This window comes from Magnolia sinica, chromosome 7, assembly GCF_029962835.1.
Source record: "Magnolia sinica isolate HGM2019 chromosome 7, MsV1, whole genome shotgun sequence".
Lineage (NCBI taxonomy): Eukaryota > Viridiplantae > Streptophyta > Magnoliopsida > Magnoliales > Magnoliaceae > Magnolia > Magnolia sinica.
The window spans coordinates 14,220,875-14,246,034 of record NC_080579.1 but is presented as its reverse complement, the minus strand read 5'-3'; the positions used below and the strand labels follow the sequence as shown (position 1 = coordinate 14,246,034).

Sequence of the window (25,160 nt, the reverse complement as noted above, 5' to 3'; positions counted from 1 at the left end):
CAATGAGACAAATCCGTCAATGGGGTCGTTGTATCCGTTTATACAGCTGATGAAAGAGGCTATCATGGTTAAAGCTCCCAATGCATATAAGTGGGTGCATGCAATAATAGACGATTGTTAGGAAAGGACGCTTTCTCACCCACTACATCAGGCCGGTAAGTACCTATATGGATTTTTTTCCCATATGCAATAATAAATTAGGGTTACATTGATGTGTATATGTTGGTTTTCAGCATATTTCCTAAATCCCAAATACCACTACAGTCGGAACCTCTTCGATGATAATTCATTAAAAAGGGCTGTGCATGAGGTGTACGATCACTTATTCCCCGACTGTCCAGGGAAAGGCACCTTTGGTAGTGAGGTAAATATGTTCCGCACTTACATTCTCCTTATCTTCATCTCAATCATTAAACACTTATTCTAGTTGCTATATACCATCAACAGATTGTTAAATTCCGCGACGCAGTTGGGATGTTTGGGTGTCACCCTGCAATGAAGTCAAGGAACGCCATGATGCCATGTGAGTCATTGTAGCAAACTTAACTTTTATATTATTTTAAAAAATCTAGGATAATGAAAGAATCTTATGATATGCAAGCAAATGGTGGTCCATGTATGGGACTGACTGTGAGGTTTTACAACGATTGGCTGTCCGTGTGCTTGCACAGACGGTGTCCTCGTCACCCTGTGAAAGGAATTGGAGTACATTCTCCCTCATACATACAAATAAATGTAATAGAATAGGGTATGAGAGGCTTCAGAAGCTAGTGTATTGTCACTACAATATGAAGTTACAAGAGAGGTTGCTCCGCTTGGAAAGAAGAAGAAAAGCACAGGAAGACCCACTGGACCTGATGACGGTCGGACAGCATGCATATGCTGAGGATGCGAAGGCTGACCTAGTTTACCAGTGGGTTAGGTCGGATGACTTAGATACCTCGGATGGGCGACCAGAGCCACATATTGCGGCAGAAGCAGAGACATAATGGATTAATGTTGACAAACATGTGGAGCAGCAGAGGTCTCCTGATGAAGCATTCGACCCATTAACGAGGAGTCCGGAGGGCAACCCGCGGCAGTCACTATCACGCGGGAAACGTGGCGGGGAAACATTATCTGACACCGAGACTGAGTTAGAGAGTGATGCAGGAAATGAGTCCGGTGATGATGATGGCGGCGATAAGGGTGACGATGACTCTGATGACAGTAAGGATGATGATGATGATGGTGGTGGTGGCAACAGGGATGGTGGCGACACAGGTGGGAGTCAGGATAAGAGGCCTCTTAGCCCTTTTACCGGGGAGGAGAATTTCGATTATTCCACGCAGGATCCTAACCATGGTTCTCGTCCAGGAGAATCACGACCTTGTCTTGTTTACAATAAAACATACACGCGTAAAAAGCTACTGCAGAAAAAGAAGACTCATAAACTTTCAGATTTTGAGGAGGAGCTGCTAGCAAAATATATGAGGAACACAAGCGTTCGTGGCAAGCGAGGTGGCTCTAGATTTGGATCACGGATGAAGGAGGGGAGCTCGAGTTACAGGCCACAACATGAACCTGGATCACAAACACTGGAGAGTAGCTCGAGTTCTGTGCCACAGTATGGGCATGGATATGGACCTAGTGGATATGCGACGAGTGACTCCAGCAGTTACGGCACATCATTTTTCAACCCTGGTCAGGAGTTCACTTCTACATATGGGCAAGGATATGAGCAGCAGTATGGATATGGCAAACAATATGGATACCAAGGAGCTTCATATGTGCCCTTCCCAGATCCATATCAGTTACAGACTGTGACGATTACACAGTACCCACGAATGGGCGTATTAATTCAGTTTGGAGAGGATGAGTACTAGTGTTATATAAGGGAGTATCTTAATTGGTACCACTCTACTATGACTTGGGCATAATATTATCGAATTGTGGAGCAGCAGTACTATGCCCAGTCCCGTCGAGATGGAGATGATGATTACGAGCCACCACGCAACTCTATGTGGGTCTAGACCACAACTAGTCCCCATTATTGATATGTATATTGATCAAATTTTACTTCTTCAGTTCTTATTTTGCTTTTCAATGAATTGGTTGTGTTTTCATACATGACTATGATATATTTATAAATATCATTCATTCAATTTAAATATAGTTGTATTAGTTCAGTTAAACACCGCATAACTTAGGACCCTATACAAAAGAAATTTATTATGTGCATCTTTTTTTTTGAGATATTATGATTTAAAAGTGTGTATTAAGGGCCTTTTTAACAATCCCCAAAGTTCCATTAAAAAATTCAACCATTTTCCCGATGTTTCCCCATGTTTCCCAAAAAGTGCGATAAACTATGCGATACAAACGATATATCCCGTGCGATAACCGATAAGTATCTGTATCTCAAGGGTGCGATACATTATGCGATACCGATATTTCGAACACTGGCTCTAGGTGGGTGGGACCCCTGACTGTGGGGCCTCGTCCCAGTAACTGTGGGGCCTACTGTGATGCATGTGACTGCATCCACACCATCCATTTGTATTGAAAGCTCATTTAAGAAATTATCCAAAAAATGAAGCAGATCCAAATATCGGGTGGACCATAATATAGGAAACGGTGGTAATAAACCATTAAAAACTTCTCATGGCCCACAAAAGTTTTGAACAAAGCTGATATTTTTGTGGTCTCTTTATCTAGATGTTTGTGACCTTATCAACATGTTAGATGAAAAATAAACATTCCGGTGGCCCCCATGAAGTCTTTAATAGTGGGGATTCAATCACTATTGTTTCCTGTGTTATGGTCCACATAGGATTTGGATCTGCTTCACTTTTTGGATAATGCCCTAAAATGAGCTTTCTAAATGGTTGGACGGTGTGGATTTAAGGAACATTCTTCATTGTGGGCCCCGCAGTCAAGGTCCCACCCACCTGGGTGGATCAGTCCAGTTTTGGGGTGAAACTGGAATTAACCCTTTCCAATGGTTTTAGGAAAACTAGATCCGGAACCGGACTGTTTGCACCCTAAAACCGAATTGGAACCGGACCATAAAACACCGGTTCGATTCCACAGTTCTGGGTTTTTTATAATCCAACTCAATTGGATGGGTGTTTTTACCAATCCAGCCCAAACTCATCTACTGAAAATTCTCACATAGACTAATCTTGTCATGGATTCATTTTATGACCCTTTATTGTTCGCAATATGATTTTGCTGCATTTGATGAATGGTATAGTTTTTTTTTTTTAATATTTTTTTAAAATAAAATTTAAATAGTTATTGACCAAAAGGGTCCACGGTCCGGTTTGGTTCTACAAAACCTCAAGCCGAATTAACCGATTCTTTGATTTTTGGAATCAAAACCGGTGCACTTCAAAACTGGACCAAACCGTGCAGTCTGATCCGTTTCCTCCGGTTTACCAGTTCTACCGGTTCCGTGTGCACCCCTAGCTAGTGGATCCGGTGTCTCACCTAATCCGTGCCCTGTTATTCTTCCTTAAGAATTAAAAAAAGAAGCCATTCTTCCTGGGGCCTAGTGTAGGGGTGGACCAGATCAATACAACCATGCACCACCTACTTTTGAGGATTTGGATGGTCTGGATTGCCTTACAACCATGCCATATCCATGTTTGAACAGTTACTGCCATTTTTTAATTGGTGCAATACTAGTTTGGGAGTCCAACCATGTATGGAATTTGAAATTCCTATGGTGATGCAGCAGCTGTCAACCCACCTGCTGGTCAAAATGGTATTGATCTTTCCTACCATTCTATCCTTCAATCCCTTTCATTTCATGAAGCTTCTGCTCTTTTTGATTGTTGGAATTTCTGGCACCCAAAACAGCTTTTCTATAAGAACAGCGACTGTGAGAGAGAGGTTGGTTAATTCTTACTTGAAGTAAAATACAAAAGAATTATAGCATCATGGTCAAGGTATGCATTTTCCTTTAAATTTTATTTTATTTTTCTTTATTTTCTTGGGTATGTTTCAGATGATTCTTTCTTTTCTTTTCTTTTTTTCAAATTTTGTATGGTTTGGATTTTTCATTTATGCTGTATTTTCTTACTTTGGTTTTTTTTTTTTTCTTTTTAATTTTTACGTTGATTAATCACCTTCTTTTGGGCAGTAGTGATTTTATGGAATTGGGTTCTTGTATGTTTTTGCAAAGGACATTTTTTTTTTCTTAACAATCATATTATTTATTATTTTTTTGGGAAATGATATTTAAACCCTCCCTGTTTGATGGATGGTACACTTTGCTTCAATTAGTAAATGAGTTGACATCAGAGAAGAAGGAGAGCAATTTTATTTTCTTATTTTTATATAATATTGAGTTGGCCCCTAACAAAAAATGGGTGGGTGTAATTTTCCTTAAATTTGCAGATGTAGGTATGATGATCCAGACCGTTACGTTCATCATCAACCTCCATGAAGGAACCATAGAGCGAAAATTAGAATGCTTGTAGTAAATAAAAATCATTGATTGGATTTTAGTGATTTTTGTACACCATCTTTGAAATGGTCAGGATTTTCTGATCACTGAATCTTTTGGTCCCTGATCCATCATGGTTGTCTCCAATGAATGAATGGTTCAGATCATCATATATATAAGCCACGTGAATGGTGTAGAAAGTGGAATTTGATCCACTCGGGTGGACTGGAAAAGTATTTTCTGATTTATTTGTGAATAATGTTTTTCTTTTTCTCTTTTTATTTTTATTTTTGTTTCAACACTATAATTTTGATTACTTGATGTTTGACTGTTAGATATGGATTATTCAGCTATTTTTGTGTAACCATCTAAATTCAATTGAGTGATTGGCCGCATATATAGATCTATATTTTAATTAGTGAATTGGGTGTAGCATAGCATCTACTCTTTGAGATGTGAGAGATAAGTTTTATGGCATGCGTTACTTTTAGCTTTTTAATCAAGGTTGTACTAATTTTGTGATATTTTGTATTAATTAGGTTGATTAATAATTTAATTTAATAAAGTTTCATGATAATACAACCAAATATAAACTAAAATAATAATTGAGAGTAAAAACTAAGGATAAAGTTAAAGAAATAAGAATAATATTGATTTAATAACATTATATTGTGGAGAATTTTATTAAAACGATAGAATTAATATGGAATACAACAAATACCCAATTAATATGAAGCTTACATTCCAGTGCCTTTTTTTAAGATAGTTTTAAGAAAACTACCTAAAACTACCTCACTATTTAATATAATTATCAATGCACTACCTTCAGTTGTGATTCTTTAAGGGACGGTTAGGTGGGCATGAAAGCAACTAGGTTGGCTGCTTGGGTGGGGCCCACCATTTATTAAAATGATAGAATTAATATGGAATACAACAATACCCAATTAATATGAAATTTAGAATTCATTACCTTTTTAAGAAGGTTTTAAAAAAAAGTACCCCATTATTTGATACAATCATCATTTCACTATCTTCGGTTGTGATTTTTTAACCGACTTGGGCGTGCAAGCAACTATGTTGGCTGCTTGGGTGGGCCCCACCATGTTATTTATGTAAAATCCACCCCAACCAATAGGTGGGACATGTTAAGACAAGGGCCCTGAAAATCACAAACATCTATGATTTAGGTGGACCATGTGATTGGATGCAGTGCATAGGGCAATGACTGCCATCCAAAATGTTTCCCTTAGCATGGTTTACCTAAATTAGGGATGGGCCGGCCTGATTTTTAGGCCCCATACCTATATTTTAGTGTAGCATTTAATGGTTGGAGTGGATTGCATATAATAATCATGGTGGGCCTTGTAAAAATCAAGGGTTGATGTCTCTCTCAATAGTTTCCTTTGGTGTGGACCACTTCAGGCTTTTTGCCCTTCTTTTTTTTTTTTTTTTTTTTCTTTTTCTTTTTTGCCTAAAATGGGAATGCACATCTAATGGTTGTAGTGGATTTCACATAGACATCATGATTGGCCTAGTCAAATATCAAGTCCCAGTGTCTCTCTCCAAATGTACAGAGACTTTCAAATATTTAGAAAAAAATAAAAAACAAAATGATGGGAGACGCTGCTCTTGAATTCGAAGGAGTTCACCGCAATGTTTATGTAATATCGACTCCAAACATTAGATATTTTTTTATCCAATATCATGCTCCAGACAAAACATCGAGCTAACCTGTGATTTAAGTGGGTCACACTTAAAGAAATAGCTGGGAGAGAAATGACCACCCTCAATTTTAATAAGGTCATTGCGATGATGATTAAAAAATCCATTACAACAGTTAGATGTCAAACAAAATTTTAGGCCCATGCCCTAAGAATCATACTCTCTGACTCACGTGGACCACGCTAATGGAAATAGTTTGGAAGCCAGTGTGGTCCACTTACATTGTTTTCAATCATGTGGTCCACTTGATTATATTCACATAATGGAGATGATTTTTGGACCCTTTCCCTAACATAAGGTGATGAACATAGTGGTCGAGGTGGATTTTAGATAAACATTACGGTGGGGCCCACCCAAGCTGCTGACCTATTTCTTCACATGGTAACCGATAGGGGGAGGTAGCGGAATGATAATTATATCAATTAATGATGTAGCTTTTAAAAAACCTTTTTAGAAAAAGATATCAGAACATAAGTTCCATATTAATTAGGTAAAAAAAAAAAAAAAAATCATGTAAAATTGTCTATGTTATTTTACTAAAAGCATAAAAAAGTTATTTAACTTTTATTATTGTAAATTAAAAATGTAATAAATCATTAAAAAAAATATTTGATTTTAATGTTGCAGTGAAAAATAACTTGTAATATGCAAATTATAAGTCACACCAACTGAAGCTATTTTCATGAACTACGTCGTGTTAGTGTAAGCCTAAGCTACACCCTACATAGTGTAGCTGTTTAAAACATTGTGTGTGGCCCATCTATTGGGGATTGAAAGTGTTCATATGATGGGCTGATCGTGGGCCCCATCAGAATTATCCTAATTGTTGAATTGGGCCATTGGCCATCTGATAATCAGTAATGGGCCACAAGCACCCAAGCTTAGGCTCATAGATGGACACTACTGAGAGATTGGCCCCACTGTATAAATGATTTGGTAAAAAAAAAAAACATATCAGGCTGGTCCACTCTGACATGGTGGGGCCCACATGATGCACGGATCTGATGTCCTAAAACTCAGAGAGCTTTACAAGTTTTCTCATTTGATGATTCTACTCACTGAAGTTTTTGGAATTATGATGCATCTGACTCTGGAAATTCATCTCCAGACCTTACTGTAACTCCAATGAATTTGGGAAGGATGTCGTCGAAGAAATCTGGCTCAAGCAGCGTCGAGAAACCATTGTCATTGGAAGAACAGCAAGCAAAGGTGCGTAATTTCATTGGAGATATGCATTGAGCAAAACAGCCATTGTACTCCATTCTTCCATTTGGGAAAATGAACTCAATCACGAGCCAGTTCGATGGACTTTCTCTGTTCTGCTCAACACAGGATTAATGGAGTTCACACACTCTCTAAACAATATACATTCCCATCTGCAATTTAAAGTGGAGCCCACTTAAATATAGTCCATTGCATAAGATTTCACAACTTCAATTTGTATATGATCTTTGTTCATGAAATGCTAGTCTCTGAAATAATTGATTTAAACATGTTTGATCAAGCATTTGCTTGGCCTGAAAAACAGTACGTGTATGGCCCCACCCTCTGGTGATCAACATATGATGTAAAGCAGGTCATGGACACTTTCATGTCCAAGATGGACCAGAGAAGGCCCAATCAGAAGTGGAAGTAATCAGGACCATCAGAACCTTAAAACAGTTGTATCTCACAAACTGGAATGAGTTTTTCAACGTATCATATATGATTTGGGGGTAGGAGAAGCTAATTTAGCCAACCAACCCTGCTATGCTGGGTTTCCCATGCTAAATTTGCAAGATTCCATTAAATCGACAGTCAAAAGTCATACTTATTCATTTTTACTATAAATAGTAAGTTTTAATTCGATCATAACTTTTGATCCTTTTGAGTTTTAGGAGTCATGTCCAACATGAAAGGGATTAGAAAAATTAGGAGAATAATGTGGTTAGGCCAAAGAGTGCGGATCCTCTGCCTCCAGGAGGAAGGAATTCCCTGCCTCCAGCGTTTTCATTGGTCAACGTCACTGTAAGTGCCACCTCATCAATTTTTTAAAATATATTAGAAGAGGTACATTTAATAAAAACTATAACAGAGACGTTAAACGAAGCGGTTTGCATGCTTAGTAACTCAGTACGGTAAGCTAAATGAGTAAAGTCTGTGGAGCCCACTGCAATTGTCATTCGTGCATTGTATCAACTCCATCCATCTCTTTTATCATCTAATTTTAGGATTTTACAACAACAATTAATCATATCCAAAGATCAAGTGGACCACACCACCTAAAATAGTGTGAATTGAATTCTACGGCTGAAAAGTTTTTGGGGCCCATGGAAGTTTTATATCAAGATGATATTTGTTTTTTCCATTCATCCATGTCTTTGTGATCGTATGAACAGTTTGGATGAAAAATAAAAATCATTGAGCGCTTAGAAACACTTCAATGGTGAAAAGCAATACTTCCACGGTTTCCTTTGGTATGGTCTACTTGAGCTTTTGATATACTTTAGTTTTGGGCTCAACTCCTAAAATGATTTGAAAATACGGATGGACGGCGTGGATAAACTACATGAATTCACAATACTGGGCCCAATAGAGTTTACTCAGTACAATAAGACTCGGTACGCAATCCGATTTCATATTAGACACAGATTTCCTGCCAAAGCCTTTTGCAGTAAGATCCTGCATAAGGATTCCGGATAAGACCATTGCGACATTTGTGATAAATTCAACCCGTTCATCCATTTTTAGATATCATTTTAGAACATCATACCAAAACTAATGAATATACAAAACTCAAATGGGCCACACGAGAGGAAACAGTGGGGATTTAGTGTCCACCGTTGAAATATTTATATGGCCACAAAAGTTTTGCATCAGTCTAATATTTTGGTGTTTTCACTTCATCCTAGTAAAAATGACTTTATAAATAGTTTGGATGGCATATAAACATCAAGAGGCCCAGGAAGGTTTCAACGGTAGGAATTTCTTTCTCCACGGTTTCATCTTGTAGGGCCCAGTTGAGTTTTTTTATCATCCTAATTTTTAGTTACATGTCTTAAATGAGCTCTAAAAATGAACGAATGGATTGAAATTCTTATAAACATCACGGTGGACCCCACCATACATCCCAGCGCTGGAACTTCATGCAAAAGAATTCCCCCAGTGAACCTGTGTCCACCGTTTCCATTGGAAACGTATTGGCTACTCCCCTGCCACTTGGTGCTATGTGGACCCACCATGATGTATGTGTTTCATCCATGCCGTCCATCTATTTTTTTAGATCATTTATGGTCGGAGACCAAAAATGAGGTATAACCCAATCTCAAGTGGACCACATTACATGAAACAGTGTTGAATGAACGTTGACCATTAAAAAAATTTTGGGGACCATAAAAGTTTTGGATCAAGCTGATCTTTGATTTTTCCCTTCACCTAAGTCTTTATAACCAAACCAATAGATTGGATGTCAAATAAACAGTACGGTGGCCTTAGGAGGACTTTAATGATGGATATCCAATCACCATTGTTTTCTTATGGTGTGGTCCATATGAGATTTATTTCCCTCTCATTTTTGGGATCAACCCCTAAAATTATAAGTAAAAATAGATTAACGGAATGAATGAAACACATATATCATGGTGGGGAAGTGATGTCACCCATTTATATGGGTCCCACTATGATGCATATTTTGTATTCACACCGTTCATCCATTTGGAGAGATCATTTTAGGGCATGAGCCAAAGAATGAATCGGATCCAAAACTCGAGTAGACCCCACCATAGAAAACAGTGGAGAAGTCACGCCCACCATTTATTACGACTGAATCCAATCCAAACTTCGTCACTTTGTCTCATATACCTCGTCACTTTATGCTACAACCTCGTCACTTTGTCTCGTGAACCCCGCACTTTGCACCGCAACCTCGTCACTTTGTCTAGTGAACTTCGTTACTTTGACCGCAACCTCGCTCACTTTGTCAGTGAACTTCGTTACTTTGTCGCAACCCCTTCACTTTATCTACCCGTCACTTTGTATTGCAACCCCGTCACTTTGTCTACTGAACCCCATCACTTTGTACTGCAACCCCATCACTTTGTCTACTGAACTTCGTCACTTTGTACTACAACATCGTCACTTTGTCTAATGTAACCCGTTACTTTATGCTACAACCTCGTCACTTTGTCTACTATACCCCGTCACTTTGTGCTGCAATCTCGTTACTTTGTCTAGTGAATCTCGTCACTTTGTACTGCAACCTCGTCACTTTGTCTACTGAACCCCGTCACTTTGTAATGCAACCTCGTCACTTTGTTTATTGTACCCCATCACTTTGTACTACAACCCGGTCACTTTGTCTACTGAACCCCGTCACTTTGTACTACAACCTCGTCACTTTGTCTAGTAAACCTCGTCACTTTGTACTACAACCTCATCGCTTTGTCTAGTGAACCCCGTCACTTTGTACTACAATTCCATTACTTTGTCTAGTGAACCTCGTCAATTTGTCTAGTGAATTCCATCACTTTGTACTGCAACCTTGTCACTTTGTCTACTGAACCCCATCACTTTGTACCGCAACATCGTCACTTTGTCTACTATACCCGTCACTTTGTTTACTGAACCCCATCACTTTATACTATAACATCGTCACTTTGTCTACTGTACCCAGTCACTTTGTGCTGCAACTTTGTCACTTTTTCTACCTTACCTCGTCACTTTGTGAAGTACCCCGTCACTTTGTGATGGGGTTTTACTAGACAAAGTGATGGGTTAAGTAGGGTTACTGGACAAAGTGATGGGGTACAATACACAAAGTGATGAGGTTGTAGCACAAAGTGATTGGGTACAGTAGACAAAGTGACGATGTTACAGTACAAAGTGATGTGGTTCAGTAGACAAAGTGATGGGGTTGCAGTACAAAGTGATGGGGTTGCAGTATAAAGTGACGGGGTTTACTAGACAGTGACGGGGTTGCAGTACAAAGTGAAAGGGTTCACTAGACAAAGTGACGAGGTTCAGTAAACAAAGTGACGGGGTTGCAGTACAAAGTGAAGGGCTACAGTAAACAAAGTGACGAGGTTGCAGTATAAAGTAATGGGGTTCAGAAAACAAAGTAACGAGGTTGCAGTACAAAGTGACGGGATTCACTAGACAAAGTGACAAGATTGCAGCATAAAGTGACGGGGTACAGTAGACAAAGTGACGAGGTTGTAGCATAAAGTGACGGGGTACAATAGAAAAAGTGACGATGTTGCAGTACAAAGTGACGGAGTTCAGTAGACAAAGTGACGCGGTTGCAGTACAAAGTGACGAGGTTCACTAGATAAAGTGACAAGGTTGTAGTACAAAGTGACGGGGTTCAGTAGACAACGTGACGGGGTTGTAGTTCAAAATGACGGAATTCAGTAGACAAAGTGACGAGGTTTGGATTGGATTCAGTCGTAATAAATGGTGGGCGTGACTCTCTCTACTGTTTTCTGTGGTGGGGTCCACTCGAGTTTTGGATTTGATTCATTCTTTGTCTCATGCCCTAAAATGATCTCTCCAAATGGATGGACAGTGTGGATACAAAACATACATCATATTGGGACCCATATAAATGGGTGACATCACTTCCCCACCATGATGTATGTGGTTCATCCATTCCGTTAATCTATTTTTACACATAATTTTAGGGGTTGATCCCAAAAATGAGAGGGATTTAAATCTCATATGGACCACACCACAGGAAAACAATGGTGATTGGATATCCATCATTAAAGTCCTCCTAAGGCCCACCGTATTGTTTATTTGACATCCAATCTATTGGTTTGGTCATAAAGACCTAGGTGAAGGGAAAAATCAAAGATCAGCTTGATCCAAAACTTTTATGGTCCCTAAAAAGTTTTTAATGGTCAACATTTATTCAACACTGTTTCATGTAATGTGGTCCACTTGAGATTGGGTTATACCTCATTTTTTGGTCTCAAACCATAAAATGATCTAGAAAAATAGATGGACGGCATGGATGAAACACATACATCATGGTGGGCCCACGAGCACCAAGTGGCAGGGGAGTAGCCAATACGTTTCCAATGGAAACCGTGTACGCGGATTCACCCTTTTGCATGAAGTTCCAACGCTGGATGTATGGTGAGTTCCACCGTGATGTTTATAAGAATTCCAATCCATTCATCCATTTTTAGAGCTCATTTAAAGACATGTAAACAAAAATTAGGATGATCAAAAACTCAACTGGGCTATACAAGATGAAACAGTGGAGAAAGAAATTCCTACCGTTGAAACCTTCCTGGGCCTCTTGTTGTTTATATGCCATCCAAACTGTTTAAAAGGTCATTTTTACTAGGATGAAGTGAAAACACCAAAATTTTAGACTGATGCAAAACTTTTGTGGCCATATAAATATTTCAACGGTGGACACTAAATCTCCACTGTTTCCTCTCGTGTGGCCCATTTGAGTTTTGTATATTCATTAGCTTTGGTGTGATGTCCTAAAATGATATCTAAAAATGGATGAACAGATTAGATTTATCACAAACGTCATAGTAGGCCCATCTGAAATCCTTGTGCAGGATCTTACAGCAAAAGGTTTTAGCTGGAAATCTACGTCTAAAACGTAAAATCGGATTGCGTACCGAGTCTTATCGTACTGAGTAAACTCTATTGGGCCCATTGTGAATTCATGTGGTTTATCCACGCCGTCCATCCATATTTTCAGATCATTTTAGGAGTTGAGCCCAAAACTAAAGTATATCAAAAGCTCAAGTAGACCATACCAAAGGAAACAGTGGAAGTATTGATTTTCACCATTGAAGTGTTTCTAAGCCCCCAATTATTTTTATTTTTCATCCAAACTATTCATAAGATTACAAAGACATGGATGAATGGAAAAAAACAAATATCATCTTGATATAAAACTTCGGTGGGCCCCAAAAACTTTTCAACAGTAGAATTCAATCCCCAAAAACTTTTCAACCGTAGAATTCAATTCACACGGTTTCAGGTGGTGTGGTCCACTTGATCTTTGGATATGATTAATTTTTGTTGTAAAACCCTAAAATTAGATGATAAAAGAGTTGGATGGAGTTGATACAATGCAGGAATGACAATAACGGTGGGCTCCACAGACTTTACTCATTACGTTTACCGTACTGAGGTACTCAGTGTGCAAACCGCTTCGGTTTAACGTTTCCGTTACGGTTCTTATTAAATGTATTTTTTAATATATTTAAAAAATTAATGACGTGGCACTTACAATGACGTTGACCAATGAAAACGCTGGAGGCAGGGAGTTCCTGCCTCCGGGAGGCAGAGGATCCGCACTCTTAGGCTAAATTGGACACTTACTATTTTCAGCCAAAAACTATGAAGTCTAGTAGGAATCATGATCGTTTATAAATAGTAAGTCACATTTATTTAGGGAGAAGTCTAGTATGAATCATGATCGTCTATCAAATGGTAAGTCATGTTTTTTAGCGAGTTTTGAGTCTCAAACTTCTTAGGTTTGAGTTCACTATTAAAAGGATTGTAATTTTGTTTTTTTATCATCAATTAATTTACTTTGAATTATTAGAAATTATTTCTGTTTTCATCCCTCATGGATTCAAGGAATCTCTGTGAAGAGTCCAAAGAAACTCCATGGATTCGAAGTAGTTATCCCTAAGGAAGATGGTGATCAACCTCATCACGTCCATCCCTGTGTTACCAAAAGTCCCACATTGGATCTTCCCAGCCATTGTATTGGCCCACTAGCCTATTTCATGATATTGATAGAATCATTCGAAATGTGAACAGATTAGATTGTCAAAAGGTGGGTCACTCTTGTTTCATCAAACCGAGCATCATATAATACCTATTGAAATTTGTAGAGTGTGAGAAATTTGCGAAAAAAAGATCGCTGTGTAGTCTGTCATTCTTGTTGAACAAAATCTAATACTAGCATCTATACTCTTCTATAGATCAATGAGGTTCGAAAGCTTTTAGGTCCACTGAATGAAGCGCTGCCAATCTTCTGTTCGGACACTTTGATATCAAGGTACCTCCGAGCGAGGAACTGGAATACTAAAAAGGCGAGTAAGATACTGAAAGAAACATTGAAGTGGAGACTGGAACACAAGCCTGAAAAAATCAAATGGGTATGCAGTTCTTGTGTTATGCTTTGTATTTTAATTCTCCCTTGAGGAAGTAGGCCTGAAAAATCTCCCAGATAGAAAGATTTTAACTGTTTTGGTCTACAAATTGACAGTTATGGTCGTTGATTGTTCAATCTGTGAGATCTTCAGGGAGCAGTAGCACCCAAATGTACTTGGGGTCCATTAGATCAATGGTCTAGATCACCACATTGTGGGACCCACATTTTCTGAGACTCGATGTATTTTACTTCCTCTTCTAAGATGGTGCAATGGGTTGATTGAATGTGGATTCTTGTTTGTATGATATGTTGAAGTTGTTTGTTTTGTGACTGATAGGAAGATGTGGCCCAGGAAGCGGAGACAGGAAAGATCTACCGGGCGAATTACCTTGACAAGCATGGAAGGACGGTTCTAGTCATGAGACCTGGTTTCCAGGTATAATTATATGAGAGAAGGTCACACAAGCTGGTTGATCAAAGATCTAACTAGTCCAACCATTCAAATTGCCTTGATTGATGATCTGGACAAGTGGTGAGGCATCCAAAGTGTTCATAATGTGGGCCCCACTTATAGATAACTTGGCCCAATTATCTCAAGTAGATCGCTCTGTATATTGAAGATTGAACATTGGCAATTTCAGAAAAAGCCATATATTGGTTTCACATGAGTGATCTACCTAAGTGTTGATGGATGAGATTAATTGTTTTTGGGGCAGGTCATCAACAACATGGGGTCCACCTGATGCATGACATGGACGCTCCCCACGCATATCGGGTTGGAATATATAGCATGTTGGGGGACCGCGGAAGCACATAGAGATGAATCAAGCAAACTATTCCAATCGCATAATCTCCAATCACAAACACTCCGAATTTAACGTAGAAAAATCTTGCAGGAAAAAAAAACCATAGCACAATGTAACAATAATGTATTATGAAAGAAGAAAATTACAAGAGAGGGATAACCTGATTCGAACAAGCCTCGAATCTCCCTAAGCTATACCCTTGAAACCCTAGGAACGAATTAAAAAGCCCTCACACCTCTATGATCCTCCCAAATTCTGATTACACCAATATATATATTGATGTAGAGCGGGTCGCAGACAATTACATGGCCAAGATGGATCAGAAAAGGCCCGGTCGACGACAGAAGTGATCCAGACCATCGAACCTTAAATCGGGCGTATCTTGCAATCCGGAATGAGTTATCTGACATAAAATATATAACTTTGGGGTAGACCGAGCAACTTTAGCCAACCAACCTAGCTACGCCGGTCGCGCAACCCGGAATTGCGAAAAACCCCTGGATTGACGGTCGTTTCCCTGTTTTAATTTCGTTTTTACTATAAATAGTAAGTTTTAGTTTGATTATAACTCTTCATCCGTCGGGCTTTAGGAGTTGCGCCCAACGTGAAAAGAGCTTAGAATAATTAGGAGAACGGTTTGGTGAAGCCAAATAGGACACTTACTATTTTTGGCCGAAAACCTTGCGCACTAGTAGACATCACGACCGTCTATAAATAGTAAGTTTACTATTTATAGTAAGTCGCGGATTCTAAGAGTTTGAGTTGTAGTTTGCTTCTAATTTCTTTCCCATTGCTTGGTAGCCCTATTTAAAGGGTTGTGAACTCGTTTTTATTCATCAATTAATCAATTTCGAATTTATTAGAATTTATTTCTATTTTCTGCTTTCTTTCCTCGTGGATTCGAGAAGTCTCTGTGAGGAGTCCAGAGAAGCTCCGTGGATTCGGAGTAGTTATCCTCATCACGTTCATCCCTGCGTCAATTGGTATCAAAGCGAGGATTTCTCTCGGGCCGATGGCAAACAACGAAGGTATGAATCAAAATCCTGTGGACGGTGATCCAGGGATTCGTTATCTTTCGGAAAGAATGGAAGCTTTCCACCGGGAGAGTCAGTTGACCATGCAAGGGCTGCAGGCAACTCTCGACCGTCTTGCGGATGCGCTACTTCCGCCCCGAGCCCTAGGCGGTGCTCCACCACCCATGGTGGCTCCACCACCCATGGTTGCTGTACGACACAATCCCGATTTTCGTAGATCACTACCAGTGGCAAACCGTAGGGCTACACCAGATGATTCAAGTTCTAGCGACGAGGACTTTAATGAGGGTTTTGCTCGACGGCCAATCCATGGAGGTGATCATCTAGATCGTGCTGAAAGAGACTATCGAGGTAAGGCTGAACTTCCTAGTTTTAACGGTTTATTACGTATAGAAGATTTTCTCGATTGGCTAGCCGAAGTAGAGAGATATTTTGATTACATGGACGTGCCAGATCATAAAAGGGTAAAGTTGGTAGCGTTTAAATTAAAATCTGGTGCTTCTGCATGGTGGGAACAATTACAACTCTCACGAGCCCGCCATAACAAGGCGCCCATCTCATCATGGCCACGGATGAGACGTCTTCTTCGATCTCGATTTCTCCTCAGTGATTATGAGCAGATATTATTCCAGCAATATCAAAATTGCAGACAAGGAAATCGAACTGTCACAGATTACACTGAAGAATTTCAACGGTTGGCTACACGAAACGATCTGTCAGAATCTGAGTCACAGAAGGTGGCACGATTTATAGGTGGGTTGCGACCGATAATTCAGGACTGAGTTCAGAAGTACCCAGTCGGGACCGTGGATGAAGCAGTTCAATTGGCGGGTAGGGCAGAAACACAACTTGCAAGAGCTCCTGCTCGTCCATATCCTTCAAATCGACCCCCCATGACGGGTCCCACGCAGGATCCAGTGCTACCACGAGGAAAAGATCCAGTACCTCAACTTCCTACAACTGCAAACCGTGATACGGGGAGCGGCTCATCCAAACCTCAACGTGCAGCACCCACAACAGCAAGTCCGAGTAGGATTCCAAATCCTTATACTCGGCCAAGGTCGAACAATTGTTACCGCTGTGGCCAACCAGGCCACTTATCAAACACTTGTCCTCAACGTCCCGCAGCGCACTTGACTATAAACGAAGGGGGCACTGAAGATGAGGCCGCAGAAGAAGACCATCGCTTTGATGAACATGAACAAACCACTGAAGAAATAGCAGGTGGCGATGAAATGACGGGCGAGGATCGTGGCGAATTTCTAGTTGTGAGGTGATTACTGTATGCCCCACTAAAGGAATTACATCCACAGCGACACAATATATTTCGTACTAAGTGCACCGTCAACGGAAAGGTCTGTGATGTGATCATAGATAGTGGTAGTAGCGAAAATATCGTCTCGAGAGTAATGGTGGATAAGTTGCGGCTACCAACGATGAAACATCCTTCCCCATACTCTATTGGCTGGATAAAAAAGGTGAATGAGACCAAGGTAACTGAACAATGCACTATCTCGTTTTCAATTGGCAAAAATTATAAGGATCAAATACTTTGTGATGTGGTCGATATGGAAGCTTGTCATATGTTACTCGGTCGGCCCTGGCAGTCGGACCGTGATGCGACCCATCGGGGACGAGATAATGTCTACGTATTCGTCAAAGATAGTCGAAAAATAATCCTTGCCCCTATGGCACCAGAGAACCACCCTGAAGCCTCTAAAGTGGAGGGGAGTTCCCTCTTGACCATTCGGAATTTCATAAGGGAATCCAAGGAAACTGGCGAGGTATACGCCGTAGTAGTAAAGGGCGAGGAAGAGGAACCCTCAAACATCCCTCCAAGTTTAAGACTGTTGCTAAACGAATTCAAAGAAGTCTGGCCTGAGGATTTACTTAATGGATTGCCCCCCATGAGGGACATCCAACATCACATAGACCTCGTCCCTGGGGCTAGCCTGCCCAATCGCCCTCATTATCGGATGAGTCCGAAGGAGTGTGAGATACTTCAGGGGCAAGTGGAGGAATTGATTCGTAAGGGTCTCTTGAGAGAGAGCATGAGCCCATGTGCCGTACCAGCATTATTAACGCCAAAGAAATATGGAAGCTGGCACATGTGTGTCGACAGCTGAGCAATCAACAAAATTACCATCAAATATCGGTTTCCAATACCACGGTTGGACGACATGCTCGATATGTTAGAAGGGGCCAAGGTGTTCTCTAAACTAGATCTAAGGAGCGGGTACCATCAGATTCGTATTCGATCCGGTGATGAGTGGAAAACGACATTCAAGACTAAGGAAGGGTTATATGAGTGGCTGGTCATGCCCTTCGGCCTATCGAACGCACCAAGTACTTTTATGCGTTTAATGAATCAAGTTCTAAAACCATTCACTGGTCGATTTGTGGTAGTATATTTTGATGATATATTGATATATAGTCAGGATGAGGCGGAGCACAGGAAACATCTCAGGCAGGTGCTACAGGTCCTACAAATTAACAAGTTGTACCTCAACTTGAAGAAGTGTAGTTTTTTAACTGACAGCCTGTTGTTTTTAGGATTTGTTGTAATGTCCACAGGCATTCGTGTGGACGATGAAAAGGTGCGAGCTATTAGGGAATGGCCGATCCCGACAAACATTCATGAGGTGAAGAGTTTTCATGGGTTGGCGACTTTCTATCATCGATTTGTGCGAGATTTTAGCACCATAGTCGCGCCTATAACAGATTGCATGAAAAAAGGACCGTTCCAGTGGACCGATAAAGCTGATAAGAGCTTTCATGAGATCAAGCATCGTTTGTCTACAACACCGGTCTTGGTGCTTCCTAATTTCGACAAATTGTTTGAGGTTGAGTGTGACGCTTCATACGTCGGAATTGGAGGAGTATTATCACAGGAAGGCAGGCCAGTAGCCTTCTACAGCGAGAAGCTCAGCGAAGCCCGAAAGAAGTGGTCGACTTATGAGCTTGAGTTGTACGCAGTTGTTCAGGCACTGCGACATTGGCGGCATTATCTGATTCAAAGAGAGTTTGTTTTGTACACTGACCATCAAGCATTAAAATTTATTAATAGTCAGACTAACGTGAATCGTGTGCATGCTAGATGGGTTGCGTTTTTACCGGAATTCACGTTCGTTCTGAAGCACAAGTCAGGGCAGCAGAACAAGTTGGCTGATGCACTTAGCCGTCGTGCATCACTACTAGTTACAATGAGCAACGAGGTAGTCGGCTTCGACTGTCTCAAGGAGCTGTATGCCGAAGATGAGGACTTCAAAGATTCTTGGATGAAGTGTCAAGAAGGTCACCCCAGTGACCTTCATATACATGACGATTTTCTCTTCAAAGGGAATCGATTGTGCATCCCCCAAAGTTCTCTGAGGGAGCAGATTATTCAGGAGCTACATGGAGGTGGCCTTGGTGGACACTTGGGGCGAGACAAGACGCGAGCTCTTGTGGAAGAGCGGTATTACTAGCTGCAGTTAGTACGTGATGTGGGAAAAGCCGTACAACGTTGTCATGTTTGTCAGACCTCCAAGGGACAATCTCAGAATACGGGCCTCTACACCCCGTTACCTGTTCCTGATGGTCCTTGGGAGGATTTATCAATGGACTTCGTGCTTGGCCTCCCACGAACACAACGTGGCATGGATTCGGTGTTCATGGTGGTAGATCGTTTCTCTAAGATGGTGCACTTTATCCCATGCAAGAAGACCCTCGATGCAACACACGTGGCGAATTTATTTTTCAGGGAGGTTGTACGGCTACACGGGGTCCCCAAGACCATTACTTCCGATCGTGACACGAAGTTCATTAGCCACTTTTGGCGGACTTTATGGAATCGATTCGATACACGACTTCAATTCAGCAGTGCTTACCACCCACAGACTGATGGGCAAACCGAAGTTGTGAATCGCACGTTGGGAAACCTCCTTCGCTGTATTTCAGGAGAAAAACCGAAGCAGTGGGATTTGGCCTTGTCTCAGGCAGAGTTTGCATTCAACAACATGGTGAACCGCTCAACAGGGAGATCACCATTCCAGATTATATACGGACGAGTGCCTCACCACACACTTGACTTGGTCCCTCTGCCCAAGCACCCAGGCACGAGCATTGCAGCAGAACATATGGCAGACAAGATCATGGGCATCTATGCAGAAGTGCAGACCAAGCTACATGCCTCGAACGAGAAGTACAAGGAACAAGCGGACAAGCATCGGCGACTAAAAGTGTTCGAGGTGGGCGACCGTGTTATGGTCCATCTGCGCAAAGAGAGATTTCCGACCGGGACGTACAACAAGTTGAAAAATAAGAAGATTGGACCCGTCCCAATCATCCGAAAGATTAATGATAACGCTTATATTGTTGATCTTCCAGATGACATGGCAATCTCACAGACTTTCAATGTCGCGGACCTACCGAGTATCATGAACCAGAGCATGACGAGAACTCGAGGACGAGTTCTTTTGAAGTGGAGGAGACTGATGTAGAGCGGGTCGCAGACAATTACATGGCCAAGATGGATCAGAAAAGGCCCGGTCGACGACAGAAGTGATCCAGACCATCGAACCTTAAATCGGGCGTATCTCACAATCCGGAATGAGTTATCAGGTGTAAAATATATGATTTTAGGGTAGAACGACCTACTTTAGCCAACCAACCCTACTATGCTGGGTTGCGCAAGCCAGATTTGCAAAATACCCCTGGATTGACGGTCGTTTCCCTGTTTTAATTTCGTTTTTACTATAAATAGTAAGTTTTAGTTTGATTATAACTCTTCATCCGTCGGGCTTTAGGAGTTGCGCCCAACGTGAAAAGAGCTTAGAATAATTAGGAGAACGGTTTGGTGAAGCCAAATAGGACACTTACTATTTTTGGCCGAAAACCTTGCGCACTAGTAGACATCACGACCGTCTATAAATAGTAAGTTTACTATTTATAGTAAGTCACGGATTTTAAGAGTTTGAGTTGTAGTTTGCTTCTAATTTCTTTCCCATTGCTTGGTAGCCCTATTTAAAGGGTTGTGAACTCATTTTTATTCATCAATTAATCAATTTCGAATTTATTAGAATTTATTTCTATTTTCTGCTTTCTTTCCTCGTGGATTCGAGAAGTCTCTGTGAGGAGTCCAGAGAAGCTCCATGGATTCGGAGTAGTTATCCTCATCACGTTCATCCCTGCGTCATATATAGCCTTCATGAGAATTACTATCGAAATAGGAAACAAATCTCGCACTTAATGCAATTCTGCACACGCTTGATGGCATCGACAAACTGTCGATGACCTCGAATACCCTTGAGGTCATCGAATAGAACACCAAAACGTTCAAGCGACTAAACATAGATTTTCCGATTTTTTCTGATGGCATTTTTTATGGGACTTCAATGGCTTCGAACCCCATTTATGGCATCGAGCAAGATACCACAAAGTGTCCATTAACTAACATGGGATTTCTGGATTTTCTCGATGGCATCGAGTAGCTATCAATGGCATTGAACAGCTGTTGATGGAATCATATGGTCTGTCGATGGCATTGACAAACCCTGTTGCTAAAAGATTTGAGACATGAACAACATAGCCATATAATAAAACTCACTTACATGATTGGCATGAGATTTCATCTGAATGGTTTGCTTCCATGTTATTTTATCAGAACACAAGCTCATCAAAAGGGCAGATCAAGTACTTGGTATACTGCATCGAGAATGCGATTTTTAACTTGGGGCCTGATCAGGAGCAGATGGTTTGGCTCGTTGATTTCCAAGGTTGGAATCCGTCGAGCATATCTGTGAAGGTAACCCGTGAGACAGCTCATGTGCTGCAGAACTACTACCCTGAGAGGCTTGGCCTGGGAATCCTCTACAACCCCCCGAAGATATTCGAATCATTCTGGAAGGTATGTCATTTGATTTCTTGTTCTGTTTCATTTCTGTTAAAACCTTCAAATCTAAGCCCTTCGATTTCGAGCTATTGTTATATGACTACTGGTACTGGCCTTAGAAACGATAGAAGACACGTGATTCATTGGGCCATTCCTCATTATAAAATACTACCAGATTGAGGATGCATTTTTATAGGTGGGGTGGACCTTTTGAGATCCAGACCGTTCATCTTATCGATGACATGTTCTTTGGGCAATGGTATTAAATTCTCCCTTGTTAGACAGTCACAGCCCATGATTTGGTGATTCAGATCATTGATCTGATGGGCCCCATGGTGGAAGTGGGGTAACCCATCCCAAATTGGAAAGATTGTAATATTTGATTTTTGGCTTGGTTCTGTTGAATGTGAAGTATTTCTGTATTTCCACTGAAATGTCTATTTTGAGGCCACCAATCAAGGGTTAGGAGTAGGATCTTCGATATGAGAGATTGTGGGACAATCCCATATCCAACCGTCCGATCATTTGTATGTATCACCACCAAATCATGGACCCCACATGTTCAGAATTGTAGGTGAGAACGCTATACTTCGTCAACTACACCAAAGTTTTAAAACTCAGAAGAAGTCCCTTGTGGACTCATCCGAGTTGACTCGGACTTCATCAGGTCCATTCCGGTCTAACACCACAAGGCAGATTGAAAATATATGACTCAGTCTAACTCGGCCAAGTCACTAGGATGGATGTGATAAGGTCAATCCTTGTTTTGCTCGAGGGGATAAATACTCCAAATCCATGGAGCTTTTTGAACTCCTCACAAAGACTACTCAAATTGATTGATAATTAAACATAATATTAATAAATAAATTAAATTTTAAAAAAATGAAATTCACAAGGAAAAAAGATAAAGAAAATTTAAATAAATTCGAAAATAAATTAATTGATAGTAAAAAAGCGAATTTACAATCCTTTAAATAATGATATCAAACCTACAAGAAGTTTCAGAATCAATCTCCAAATCAAACTACTTAAAAAATGTGACTTATTATAAATGGTAAACTTACTATTTATATACGGTCATGATTTCTACTAGACTTCTTGGTTTTGGGCCAAAAATAGTAAGTGTCCAATTTGGCATAACCATGTTATTCTCGTAATTTTTCTAAGCCCCTTTCATGTTGGGCGCCAATCCTAAAGGTCAAAGGATTACGGTCCAACTAATTTTTATTTTTATTTTTTTGCGGGTTAGCTTGTTAGTACACACCCATGTCAGTACACACACTCCATGTTAGCCACCCCCGCTAGGATCAATACCAAGACCTCAAGTGTTGAAACGACGTATCTCTGCTCAGTCTCCCAGTTGAGCTATGGATATGGGTGTTGATCAAACTAAAACTTATTATAAATAGTAAAAATGAAATTAAAATGAAGTTTTGACCGTGGATTTAATGAAATCTGGCAAATTCAGCATTGGGTGGCTAAAGTAGTTTCTTCTACCCAAAGTCATATATGGTACGTTGGGTAACTTATTTCGATTTGTGAGATATGCTTGCTTTAGGGTGAGATATGCTTGCTTTAGGGTTCTAACTGTCCTTATCACTTTCACCTCCGACCAGGCCTTCTTTGGTCCATCTGGGACATGAAAGTGTCCGCAACCCCCGCTCTACATCAGGAGTGGGTCCAAATGGCAAGTATTAAAACCAAGCAACTACTACTGTATCATTGACCACACTTCCATAATTGGTTTGTATTTTGCAGATTGTGAAACCCTTTCTAGAGCCCAAGACATACAAGAAAGCGAGGTTCGTCTACTCAGACAACATGGACAGTCAGAAGATCATGGAGGACCTTTTCAACTTGGACAAGCTCGAATCCACGTTTGGTGGGCGGAGCTCAATTGGGTTTGATTACAAAGAGTACGGAGACCGAATGAAGGGCGACGATGAAAGAAAGATGTCCTCTTCCTTGATCTTGGAATCTTCAACCGTCGAATCGGTTATCCAGCTATCTGAGCCATTAGTTTTAGACCCCAGTTCAGACGCCTCAGATGAAGCTTCTGCATCAAGTGATCTTCCTTCTCCAAATTCTGGAGTCGTTGATTACTCATCGGACGGTAAGATACAACCCCAGCTCAGCTGCAAGGAGATTGCAAAGGTAGCTGGAGCAGATGCACAAGATATGTCGCAACTGACTGAATCAGCTAAAGACTTGCAAGCTATAGGCTAATGGCTATATGATGAACATGGCACATGTATGCAAGATCCGGGCCTTTCATCAGGCGGGACCTACTAGAAACTGCCATGGCCAGAAAATCAGACCCGTCCACTCGTTAGCTGGGCTGCATGTGTATGAGGAGAGCCATTAGATAAGGTGACAAGCAGCATGTATTCAATGTATACACGCAGCACACTTGATGAGTGGACCAACCTGATTCTTTTGGGTGGAGCCCGTTAACAGTGGGCTCCACCAGATGAATAGCCAGGATATTGCACACATGTTCTTAGAAGACCATCTTTAACCTCCTAAACAGAGCTCTTCTTGAATTCAAACACTTTGTAACGGCTACTCTTGCAAAGGTTACAAACCATGATCATCTTGTGGGTGAATGGTAATCCCATCATTCAAATGTTTTAAGCTTTCTTATTTTGTAATACTAAAATATCCTGTATCCTCCCTAAACTACGCGTCTTATCATTAAATACCAATAATACCACTGACTCGCATTTGTGAGAATCATGCCCATTTGTTGAAATGTTTACTACGATTCTTATTAGATACTGTTTGATAGACGCTTGAAATTTCATCTCATGTTGGTTATCAAGAATTTTATTTATTTTTTATTTCAAATCCTTACCCAAAAGAAATATGATCTCTAATATATAATTGTGATTAACTCAAATGAGATGAACTCATTTTTAGGCGTCTACCAAATGTCCTAGTCCATTTTCAAGGGTGGAAGTTGCATTCGATGAGAATTCTCCGCTAATATGACGCAGGGGAGGACGTGAGGTCGAGCACCATCTTCCTCAAGAGGATAACTATTCCACTGTCCGCGACCTGCTCTACATCATAATATCATTCCTAAAACATTTGATCTTATTGTTAAGATCATTCTTTCTCGATCGTGGAACTTCAAACTTCCTGATCGCTTCATATTTCTCCTCTAGAAAATACACCCAAA

At 40.6% G+C, this 25,160-nt stretch overlaps 2 protein-coding genes across 5 annotated transcripts; both read left to right on the top strand.

Moving 5' to 3' along the window:
- The first annotated feature begins 604 nt into the window (after positions 1-604).
- LOC131250565 (uncharacterized) lies at positions 605-3,885 on the top strand. The gene is made up of 3 exons (XM_058250853.1): positions 605-616; positions 1,020-1,500; positions 3,719-3,885. The coding sequence occupies exons 1-3, from the start codon at positions 605-607 to the stop codon at positions 3,883-3,885; spliced, it is 660 nt and encodes a 219-aa protein (XP_058106836.1).
- Positions 3,681-24,712, top strand: LOC131251108 (uncharacterized). 4 transcript variants are annotated; one of them, XM_058251621.1, is made up of 7 exons: positions 3,681-3,748; positions 3,844-3,932; positions 7,263-7,363; positions 14,095-14,271; positions 14,605-14,703; positions 21,752-21,994; positions 23,738-24,712. In XM_058251621.1, the coding sequence occupies exons 3-7, from the start codon at positions 7,280-7,282 to the stop codon at positions 24,203-24,205; spliced, it is 1,071 nt and encodes a 356-aa protein (XP_058107604.1). In that variant the 5' UTR covers positions 3,681-3,748; positions 3,844-3,932; positions 7,263-7,279; the 3' UTR covers positions 24,206-24,712. The 4 variants fall into 4 exon arrangements, with proteins under 4 accessions (XP_058107604.1, XP_058107605.1, XP_058107603.1 ...); XM_058251622.1 differs by lacking the exon at positions 7,263-7,363; XM_058251620.1 differs by lacking the exon at positions 3,681-3,748 and having other exon boundaries at positions 3,792-3,932.
- The last annotated feature ends 448 nt before the right edge of the window (positions 24,713-25,160 follow it).

What these genes read in the sequence shown, in the direction of transcription:
- LOC131251108 (XM_058251621.1), top strand. Translation starts at nt 7,280, where the DNA reads ATGAATTTGGGAAGGATGTCGTCGAAGAAATCTGGCTCAAGCAGCGTC. An exon ending in TGGAAGAACAGCAAGCAAAG is followed by an intron (nt 7,364 to 14,094) that starts GTGCGTAATTTC and finishes ACTCTTCTATAG; the next exon opens with ATCAATGAGGTTCGAAAGCT. An exon ending in TCATGAGACCTGGTTTCCAG is followed by an intron (nt 14,704 to 21,751) that starts GTATAATTATAT and finishes TTATTTTATCAG; the next exon opens with AACACAAGCTCATCAAAAGG.
- LOC131250565 (XM_058250853.1), top strand. An exon ending in AAGCGTTCGTGGCAAGCGAG is followed by an intron (nt 1,501 to 3,718) that starts GTGGCTCTAGAT and finishes ATGGTGATGCAG; the next exon opens with CAGCTGTCAACCCACCTGCT.